Source organism: Buceros rhinoceros, unplaced genomic scaffold (assembly GCF_000710305.1).
Source record: "Buceros rhinoceros silvestris isolate BGI_N320 unplaced genomic scaffold, ASM71030v1 scaffold22958, whole genome shotgun sequence".
NCBI classification, from domain to species: domain Eukaryota; kingdom Metazoa; phylum Chordata; class Aves; order Bucerotiformes; family Bucerotidae; genus Buceros; species Buceros rhinoceros.
The window spans coordinates 47,280-58,734 of NW_010426895.1; the positions used below are offsets into that span (position 1 = coordinate 47,280).

At 46.6% G+C, this 11,455-nt stretch overlaps 1 protein-coding gene across 1 annotated transcript in view; it reads right to left on the reverse strand.

Moving 5' to 3' along the window:
* HIPK2 (homeodomain interacting protein kinase 2) overlaps positions 1-3,316 on the reverse strand; it is a 34,775-nt gene extending 31,459 nt beyond the window's left edge. Inside the window, exons 1-3 of the mRNA XM_010141688.1 lie at positions 3,193-3,316; positions 966-1,085; positions 151-237 (exon numbers count right to left, since the gene is read on the reverse strand). Of these exons, the coding sequence (XP_010139990.1) occupies positions 151-237; positions 966-1,085; positions 3,193-3,270 (285 nt within the window). The 5' untranslated portion in view covers positions 3,271-3,316. The remainder of the gene's footprint in view (positions 1-150; positions 238-965; positions 1,086-3,192) is intronic.
* Between the last annotated feature and the right edge of the window lie 8,139 nt (positions 3,317-11,455).

An 11,455-nucleotide genomic window follows, 5' to 3' on the forward strand; every position in this document is an offset into this window, starting at 1 on the left:
ACAAGGCAGCACATAGTGAGCTGATTTGGTAGGCATACTTCTGGTACTTCTCACCAGCTGGCACAATAATAGGATAGGCAGAGAAATCTTTGTTAGCATTGCCCGAGAGCGTGCAAAGCAGTCTTGCTGGTTACTCACTAATGCTCTTACCTGTGCCATGTCATCCAAACAGTTGAAAATATACTTTCTTGCTTCCTTCGACTTAATCCCTGTCTCTGCTTCATGATCATCCGGTGTCTGCTCAAAACAAGAGACAGGCATTGACCAGAACTGCCCTGCAATCAGCTGCAGGTTATGTGCCACTTGCAGCTTGTGCCTTCCCCTGCCCTCATCAGAGACCACTGTGTCTCTCTTGCCTGACCAGGCAACATTTACGCTACCTCTGCTATGGTTATATGACAGCTTTTGTGTCACAAGGTGCTTTATCTCTTTGTCACTTCAGAGGATCCTCCCAACTACAGTGGGAATCTCAAAGGTCTCTTACACCCACCCCAGTGTGATGCTCAGCATTCCACCCTTACGGCCAGAAGCCCACTGGCCTCTCTCCTTGGGGACTGAAGGCAGCCAAACACATAAGTACAAAAGACTCAGCTCACGTGCATTACTAGAAATTTTGATTGTCATAATTAAAATGTCTTTTTTTTTTTTGCCCCCCCACCAATGCGTTAGATACTAGAGCAAAGTCTACCCAGGGCATGTTTCATTTAAACTACACATTAATTCACTGACTACTTAGAGGGAGACTTCCGGATCAATTCCAGACTTAAATTTCCCACAAAACAGTGCCAAGCAGGTGGCCTAAGGGCTGCAGGCTTTGGAGATGGCAGTTTTACCTTGGGCTATATCCACCCCAATGTCTGTGCTGCACTGCAAAAAGCAGAGACCTAGGCTCTGAGGTGACCTGAATGTCTCCTCCCTTCCAACTCACAACTGCGAGGTAAACGAAACAGGGAATGTCTTCCTACCTTCAGCCTCCACAAAGGATACGGTGAGTCTGTATCCCTATTGAAAAACCTCGTAGTCTTTGTCCCTGCACTTAACAAATACTCTGCTGGTAAGCCTTGCGTCTGTGAAATGTAGCGAATCTGTAAGAGAAGGATGAGAGGTCAGTGTTCATCCTGTGAAGATCTCTGGAGGTCTTCCTTGAAGGAGAGCAGGAGGCATTTAAAACAATGGAACAAAGAGAAATAGAAAATGTGGCACATAGTTAGACTTCACCAAAAAAATCCCCACTGCAAGAAATGAGAGGAACCCATATGACATGCCTCCACTTATCACGCACACCACTGGAAACTCACCCTTACAGTACACTCCCACAAAGCCTACGGATAAAGGAAGGAAAGTCCCTAGGTTATACAGGTCAAAGGGGAAGACCCATATAGAGACTGCAATGGGGTGTTTCACTGCCTTACACTTTCATACGTCACGCTCTCCTCTGCAGAAGGTAATTTCAATAAATCCATATGTGCACTCTAACTTTTGCTGGCTTTTCCCCGAACAGAGTATCACATCCTTTCCTAGGAGCAGTTTGAAGTTCAAAGTGGAGGACTATGGACTGACTATTCTTGCACTTAGATGAAATACACTCTCAAATGAACTGGAGCCTTCACAGTATGTAAAGTACTTCATCTCTATTGCCTACATGACTTCATTTTGTTATTTGGATTACTTCCATGAGTGTGACCTCGCTGGCACTTGCAGAGTTAAAAGACACTATGCATGTGTTTCCAGGATCTCAGACATCAATTTATTAACTCAAAGGAGAAAGGGTTTGTGATAATGCAATTAGAGACCGATCTCTCACACATCTGGGGTGACACACAAAACCCTAACTTTGGCATCTCATGAACCCTGAATGTTTGTTCAAAATTGCTGCAAACTCCGTCAAACTCCTAAAACTAGTCATCTACTGTAGAAACTTCTAGAGGAGAATGGCAAGTGTTTTTGAGAGAAGAGACAGAGAAGGGTAAAAAAACCCCAAAAAACTAAAGGCATAAAAAAAGCTGTGGTTTCAAAGACTTCCAAGCACTCAGGACCTGGTTCACTGAGCGTGCTTCGTTTGGCTGTGCAGCTCCTGAGGTCCATCAGAGACTGTGCACCTGAGAAGCACGAGGATTCTGCCCACAGCCCAGCACCAGTGCCGCAGGGTGACTCAGGCTGTGGCGAGGGGCCAGGATCAGTCCCTGCCCAGCTTCCCAAGAGCCTTCACTGTAATTCATCGGCAGCAGCTTTGTGTTAACTGGGCAGTTAAGCTGGGCAGGTACACAGAGCGATTTCTTTTTCAGCTGTGTGTTTTACGGCTTTTGAGAGGGAGGAGGAAGAAATCTACTCTTCAGGCCTGGTATCTGATTTTCTAACACTTGTAAGTTTTTCAGCTATGTCTGATTTCCTTTTTAGTCACTAATGGCCGTGCTCTTCACTGATAGTTAGTTCCCCTGCCAAATTTCACGTTTAAAGCTCTGACTAAAATATACTAGTTACAAAAGAAGAGTCAAAGAAAACATCTTAATCTGGGAAAAACTTACTTATCTGCTACTGTGCTCTTTCTTTTTGTAGTTTTCTTAAAAAAAGACCCTTTTCTAAAAGAAAAAAAGAGATCCTCTTCAGGCTCCATTTGGAGAAAGCTAAGATCATCCCAAAGAAGACTACGGGACTGCAGCCTTGGCTCTAGCAGCCGCTGCGCTATCAGTTTTAGGACTACAAAAGGAGTGTAAAAGCCTATAGGGAGAGAAGCATGACAGCTTGTATTAACTGGAAACCTACACTACTGTGAATGTTCTCCTTCTAGTCATCGCTTTTAATATGCAGCCTTGTAAAAGGGATTATGAAACACGGTAGAGATGGTGCAGTTTCTTCTAACAAATAAACCTTTATTCAATCCTCACTGTTACAGCAGAGAAAGGGTGCCTGCTCTGCTCAGTAAGGAAAGCCAAGTACAAGCTCTGCAGCCAACAGCAGTGTTGACTCTTGATTGAGATTTCACTTAGACAGTCAGGTCTTAAATGCCAGTGTACCACAGAGCATGCTGGTTACCTGGAATAAATACTCCAGGTGGGTAATGAAAAAGTTGACTTGGGAGGATAAGAAACACATCTTTCTCATTAGTAAACCTGAGAAAGTTGGCATCTGTTCTCTCTGACAAGAGAAAGCAAAACCACCTGTGCACTCACCCAGGGCAATATCCATACCCACCTGATCGTACTCTGAAGCTCCCGGGTACAACGGCCAGCCTAAGAACAGCTCTGCAATGACACATCCCAATGACCACATATCGATTGCTTCACAAAACGGTAAACCAAGGATGATTTCAGGGGCTCTGCAAAGGAAGAGGTTAGAAAACATTAGCAATGGGAGCAGGTGTGCTTGGCTGTCATAGGGAAACCTGTGCAGAGCACGATGCTCATGAAGCTGCCTCCTGCCAACAAGTGTCACCGCTCCTATGGAGCTCAGGGCCTCACCGGCCAGCGACAAAGCATCTGCTAACCATGCATGCATTGGTGAGTATCCTTGTAGAACAGCCCTCTGGCAGCATTTAGCCAAGAGACAGCCTTACGTTTCACAGCAGTTTGCAAAGGAGAGAACTGCCATTATTTTCTTTCAGCAGATGGGAAAGTAAAGCACAAAACGAACACTGTGCATTCAAGGCCACCCAATTAAGGCCCCCACTCAAGTCTCTTGGGTCCAGCTTGCCGTCTTGTGGAGGAACCATGCGGACTCCCTGCGGTGAAGCATCCTCTGTTCACACAGCTCAGGAGGCTTCACAAACAGCCAGACATTAAATAATCATTACAGGGCTGTACAAAAGGATTACTGACTTTTTAAACAAATGGATGTAACCATAAAACAGAGAAATAAAGTAATTAAATCTATTAGACCTAAACCTCTTCCTCAGGAGGAAGTAGCCAAGAAGCCTTCACTTCCCAGTTTGTCTCAGGCACCTGATCAGATTTCCTCTTCCCTTTTGGCCTGAACAGCCAAAATGTGGTAGCACTCCCAGTGTGTGTTTACTGCTGGCTTCAGGAGATGCCCACTGAGGCAGACCCCTGCTCTGTGAGTTTCGGCATTAGTCCTGCTGAGGAAGGCTAGCACAAGGTAAAAACTTTGCTTTGGCTCTCCAGAAGGAATCCCTGCTGAGGCGCGGGGCAGGTGACCAAATAAGCAAGACCATTCTCAGCTCGGACGTCTGCAGGACCTTCAGGCAAGTGTCATTTCCCCTTTCAGCCAGGTAGAAGCTGGTGTCAAATCTTAGCCAGGTACTGCGCAGACCATGCAGTCAATGGAGAGACATCCACCTCCCTCTCCCCACCCCGCAAGGGGGATTTGTCCCAGTCCCTTGGGATGGTTTGATGGTCATCTTGGGATGGTTTGAATCCTTCTTCACTGAGACTATGCAAGCTCCCTAAACTCTAAGGTGAGACAAGATGAGTCTTCCCCACAGCGCCCCAAATGCTTTGCCTTTCAAAACCAACTCCTGTGTGGAAGAATCAACAGTACCTTACGAATACTGAAAACCTTACACAAAACCCACCTCTGCACACACACACGCACCTTCCTTACTTTCCCCACCTCAGCCCAGACTTCCACATGCAGTTAAGTGCCATGGTTCCTATTTTACACAGGAATCCCCTAAGGCTTATCTCCTGCTCTTCTTGCAGATCTCGCAATACCTCCAAAGCCCCAACTTCTGGAGTTGGGTGATGTACATCACAAATGAAAACTTACTTTCCCATACTCCTCTAACTACGAAAAAATTTTTAAAAAAAGGCAGAAGACAGATAAAATAAAGCAAGCAACACACATTGCTTTAAAGCTTCCATCATTTAAAAAACAGCCTTGGGATTTCTTAGGCCCTGATGCATATTTTGGGTATGCTTGGGGTTGACTATTGAGCAAATCAAGTGCCACCATCGAGAGCTGGAAATAGGACCCATGGTTACCAGTTTCCCATCTGTCATCAGGATAAGATCTGACACTAGTGAGATCATACTAAGGATTACCAGTTGCAGGGGAAAATATGTTTTAATCACACCATTACATAGTCATGTGAAGACAAGTCTTTAGCCAAGAAACCAAGCAAAATGGGTAATTTTTTCCAAAGAAATAAGCAACGGCCCTGTAGCAAGAATCCATGCCTATTTTCAGTCCGCAAATTTCCTCAGTTTTGGGTTGACTGGTAATGGTAAAAGCCCCAAACTATCTGTTCTCAAACCAGCAACGCAAAATGTAAAAATTATTGGAAATTCTGGGTTTTTAAGCTTAGGATGCTTTATGCCATTCCCACAAAAAACATGCCAGTAACTTAAAGGTGGCTACCTTCAGCCCTTCTAGCTTCATCTGTGCTTGTTGTTCTCATACTCCACTGTCCTTTAGCCCATCATGACAAACTTTTTTTTTCCTAGCATTAATCTCTCCTTAGGAACAAGGGGTTAATTTTCCTCCTTTCCTCCCCATTTCGTCATCCTTGCATACTACTCGACACCTAGACAAAATGTAGAGAGAAAAGGACAGCTATGGTGACCTGAATCTCATTACTATGTAAATCCTGCATTCAAAGCCATCTGCCTCTCCCAGTCTGCCTTCCACACTGTGAATGAAATGTCCCTGGTCACTAATGAGAGCTCAGCTACCCATCGCCTGAACTTCAAATCCTCCCACTAACTAAGGTGGAGGGAGCAGAGGGGTGGACTATTGATGAGATATTCCCAATGATTTTGTGTAGAAACCTTCCTGTTCATAAAAGTCACTTGCACTGCTGTCGTGTGCAGCACACACCTCCTCCCCTCTCACCCCTCACTTACACCGCCACACTTACAGACCCCTGCAAGAAGGGATGACCTAGAATTTGAGGATCCACAATTTCTGATTTTTTTTTCTCATGAGCCTTCGCCTGTCCAGTGGGTTTTCCTTAAAGGTCCAGCTTCTGGAGTGCAGCAATTATGACAGAATCTTTTTTTCACACACAGAAGAAGTTTTGCACCTCCTCTGTTGGGAAGAAAAGCTAAAACCAGTGTCCATACCATTTACACACTTACAGGCAACTAAAAGGAACACCGTTCATTATATTAAACCAGCCCTACCGTAGTAGGGAGTGGAGGTGGTGAGACAGTTTTGTTTTATTTTACTTTTTTGAAAGCTGGTATCCACATTACTCAATCAACCCTAAACATTAGCTGCAATCTTTGCCCATTCAGCAAACAGATGATAATTTTGAAACAGCGGTGAGAACCCCTGCAAGGGGGGCCAGATTGAAGTGATATGGTGCCCTTGGTACACCACAGCCAGCATTTGCTGTCGCTTTCTCCCAGCCTTTGTATCATGACTGCAATTTTTCCATGGAGAGGGAGTGGCCCTAAGACAAAAAGATCTTGTTAACTTAATTAAGCAGTCATTAAGACACCACAAAACCGACAGGTATCAGACACCATGCAGGCTTCCAGATTTTCAGCTAGCAGACACTTTCCATTTGCCATGTGAGAGAGCTGGAGTCACCCCAGGAGGAGCAGTGGCCGGCCTGCCTGCCAGCACTCTGCTAACGGCCAATGCCATGGTGGAGAATGCTACCAGCTCTGTAATGAAACAACTCATCCACTGATAAAATGACCCTGCTGGGTGGAAATTGTTCTTTATGCTCAGTTTTGGATACAGAGATCCTTCTGTACATAGACTTATATCTAACACACGGAACTCCTCTCTTTCTTAACACAAATGTGTCAGTTTTTTAAGACAAGGTGAGATCTTGGCTTCGATCACACATTGGGGCACCGAGTTCCACAGGCAACCTTTTGCTTTCAGTAGTGTCTTAACTCAGTTGTTTAAAGACTGATTTTCCTTCATTAGGTTTACATTTGTTCACCTCTTGCTTCATGTTCACGTGGACTGGCCTGGAGGTGAAGACGGAAATGATCGAATCACCTTTCTTTTAGCACAAGTTATTTTTATATCTCTGCCCTGTTCTGCCTTGTTTGCAGCAGCTTCTGGTTTCTCAGTATTCCATTCCATGGATGTTTCAACCCATTTCCACCACTTAGCCTCACAACTCCTCTTCCACTAATGACTGCTTGGAGACAGGCTGAACAAACCTAGAAACAGTTAAACACGAGGATATTCCCCAGACTTACTTTACACTATTTGCAGAATGCTTTTGAGTTCCTGTCTTCCCTGAGCCTAATATTTTGTTTGCTTTTGGAGTGACACGAGACATTTCAGCAGATGTTTTATCTGGGAGATCCTCTGAGACATACAGTCCTTTCTCCAGAGGAGCTGCAGTTAATTTAGGACATAGAATTATGTAGAAACAGTTCATTTTCCCTCTCCCAATGTTTACTGCACTGATCTGGCATAATGTTGTCTGCAATCTGGATCAAGTCCCTTAAATATTCCTCACTCTTTTCTACAGTCTAATCTAAGCAAGTCCGCGGGTATCTACACACTTCACCCCTTCACTGCTGGCCCGCCAGTTTTTACAGATAATTAGTACCTTAAATAACTCTGGTGCTAAAACATGCATACAGTCCACACCACAACTGACCCTTTAATTCCTAAAAGCACTCGAATTTAGCTCCAGCAATAAGAATGGTGTAAGTCTCTTTTCCAAAGGGAAAGAAAACGTCGCCATGTCTTAGCCAGTTCTTATGTGGGATTTCTCCATTCTGCAGCTTGTAACAATATATAACAGGGGAAAATGCCCTATTAAAGTGTGCACATCGGAGTACTGCAATTATAAATTGGAAGGATGATTCACATGGCAGCATGTCCTCCCAGAACAGCACTGAGGTTTTCCGCAGATCTCTGTGGCTGCACGGGTAAGTGTTTTCTCTACTGATAACACTGCTTGATTTAAAACAGACTCACCAAACCTTTAGATTGTGATGGGTGTCTTGTTCGAAACCATGCAAAGGCAGCCCACTGCCAGACACCTCGGTATGTGCAGGAACATCCCCATTTACTACTCTCCATGACATTTTGGCTGTGCATCCACAACACCCTTGGCACAATAATTCCAGCCTCCAGTGTGAGACACGCGGAGGGAAAACAGAAAACTTTGCCCTCCCACCCTTCCTCTCCCGGCGAGCTGCCTTCGATGTCTCCCAGCAAAAGGCACTCCACTTCTGCATATGCAGGCTCAATCTGCTCTGCAGCTCACACAGATCTTGCCAGCATAGACCAAAGATTTAGAAACCACTTGCTACGAACCTGGGAAAGTCTGAAGAGCCCCGCCAAGAGCCTGTATCTCCAGGAGAGAAGCAGCCAGCCTGTCCCCACTTCCCACATCTCCTACCCCTTTCCCAGACCAAATTACTCCCCTGGCCAGCGAAGGGTGACCAGCTCCTTGGCTCAGCACTGGGTCCAGCAAGTCCCCCATCACCTTGGGGTCTTTAACATGCCCCTGTATACCAGAGAGCTGCTGGTGCTGTGGACCCAGGGCATGAGTATTCCCATGCCAGCAGCGCCCACAGGTCCCCAGAGGCAGAAGTGCCATCTCATCATTTGCTTGCACGTCACATATGACCCCGTCCCGCTTTCAGGCCTGCTGCTGGCAGAGTATTTACTTTAGCAACCCTGCTTTGTGGCAGGGTAATTTCATTGTCTGGTGTTTCTGTCAGGAAAATTAATTACCAGTCTAGCTTGCTGGTTTTTTCACCCACACATCACAGGACATTAAAAACAAACACCAAAAAAATTCATTTCCACAAACTTGGATTCAGAGAGCTGGGCTCTTTCTGAATTTTAAAACTCCCCTGCAAACCGCCCTCCTTGGGGATAATTTACCACCTCTGGTAGGGACCCATGGCCGAGCATGATTGTCTCAGCAGAGTCCTTCATGGACGAGTATATATGTATCAGACAAAAATATAACTCAAAACTTGACACTTTCTGGCAAGAGCATGCCTGCTTCTTGCCTTCAGGGTGACGCTGCAGGCAGTGCAGACAGACCTACAGTGATGCTGTCTGCTGAGTCGATACACACAGCTCCTGCCTTCCTCTATCTGTCAGTCTCATCTGCCAAGTCCTGAACTTCAGGAAGCAGCAGCTTTCATATCTCCATCCAGAAAGCCCTGGGCAGAGGCAGAGAGGCCCCTCAACCCAAGCAGGTACGCACTGACCAGCTGCACATCCAAGGCTTGACCATTCTCAGTGCTTGTGCTCTCCCACGCACCGAGTCCTGTGAAGAGGAGGAACTGCATCCTTCATGTGTCTTACAAAGGGGTTTTTATTCAGGTGACAGGGCTCCATCCTCCTCTCAGCGGAATCCTTTCTTTGGCATCTTTCTCATATCTGCTCACTTACTTGACCTTTTTGTATTTTGTGGAGGTATCCACTTTTTATTGCCATATACTGTACCATGCAGAGTACCCTCAGCTCTTAGTTAATGGTGGCAGTGAGCATACAGCACCTTTTTTTTGGTCCCTCTGTACCTGTCAGATCCCAAATCAATGCAAGGCTGTAAAAGGAGACAGGATCCTAGTCTGGGAGTTGCTATTTCCTTTGCCTCCTCACCTCCCCACTCTCACAAACACCTGGAAAGGATGCAGACATCTAATAGAGATGGCCCCAGACTGCAGGCCTTCCTCTGCTCTGGGGCTCGGCAGTAGCAGACTTCTCACCTGTGAAAAAGCCAGCCATCAGGGCCAGACCTTAACTCCTACATGCACCAACAGCTCCTGCTCACTTGTTAACTCCCTGTCCCATGCAGTGGGCAGAAAAGCAGCTCCAGCCCTGACCTGTGCCACTCCTGGCTGGGGAGGACTGGACTCACCCTCATTACTGGCCTCACTGTGGGATCTCTGCATTTCTCCAGCATCTCTAAGTGCCAGAGTTTGCTTGGATGCCCAGCTGAAGCTCATATGGAAGTGGTACAGCTCTGCAGACAGCTCCCTAGAGCCTTAAGAACTACCATGATCTCTGGACCATGCTGGGAAGCACCAATCCAGCAGAATCACAGCAAGCAACACTCCTGGGAGTCAGGGCTCACCCCAGGCACACCATGCCTTTCAGACTCCAGCATAAGTCCAAACCCTGGAGAGTTTAGTCAACACAGGGATATTTATGAGGGAGGAAAAGGGCCATTGAGCAGCATCATCAAATCTATCAGAGTATGCTGTTTACCCACAAAGATGTTTTGATTTGAGTTGGAAGGAGGGATGGTGCCTCTACAGAGCATACGAACACACCCCCTATTTCACAGATCAACCACAGCTACACCTGGTTCCTGGAAAGGACTGGGGGTGTAGCCAGAGTCATTTCCACGTCTGTCAGACGACCAGCACAACCACCACTAGAGGGTAGCTACACTGCATTGCTCACATTGCCCTCGCCCATCCCTCAAGATTAGTTTGCAACACATCAAAAAATACCTGTATCAGCTCAGAGGACTTGAAGCTGGATCCACTCAGCCTTTGGTGATGGTTTATGTTACAAGATACATAAATATAAACTGGAGGCTGGTAACAGTGAGGTACTGCAGGGGTTTATCCCAGGACTGGTCTTCTTTAACATCTTTATCACTGATTCAGGGGAGGAGGCAGAGTGCACTCTCATCCAGTTTATGGGTGATGCCAAACTTGAGAGACCTGGCAATGTCCTTGAGGGCAGGGCTGCCACCCAGAGGGACCTAGACAGGCAGGAGACATAGGCCAATGGGGACCTTCTGACATGCAGCCAAGACAAATGCCTAGTTCCACCCCTGGGGCAGATGAGCCCTGGTGAACCTGGTGAATATCTGGGGAACCAGTCTGTGGGGAAGGCGATTAGCACCTTGGTTTGAGGGGTAGTGGGCTGAAACGAGGACCCTGGGAGCAGCTGGACCAACAGGTTTTCTGGATCAGGGTCACCCATACTTGTGAGACCACATCTGGATATTACATACAGCCTGGGGACCACAGTGCATGGGTGAACTGGAGCAATGTCAGTGTTGGGAGAGACAGCCAGGGGGAACCTGACAGCAGCCTGCCCCCTTCTTCTCTGCCACGTGGAAAAGATGGTGCCAGGCTCTTTAGTCAGGTAGGCAGCAGGAGGTAAATATGACGACAAACTGAAACAAGGGAGGTTCCCACTGGAGATGGGGGAAACACATCCACTGTGCTGATAAATGCACCACCAGCACAGGCTGCCCTGAGAGGCTATGCAGTTGCTATCCTTGGAGACTTTCAAGACCCAGCAAGACCAAGTCCTGACCAAGTCACCCGTGCCATCCCATGCTGTGTCCTGGCAAGTGTTCAGCCAGCTCCTGGTGGAGCATCCATAAACTTTGCTGTGCCCCAAAGCACCTCACCCTTTGTAATTTGAATACAGCTGTACATAGCTGACTTTATGTCATGCTTAATTACAATTTCTTGTCAATCTGGCATCTATGTAATGCTTATCAAAACCAGTAACTTAATACACCTCACTTGACTTTGCCCACCCAGCTTTCTGCCAGGCTGCCCCTCCTCCCTATCTTCACCCTGCCTTAGCC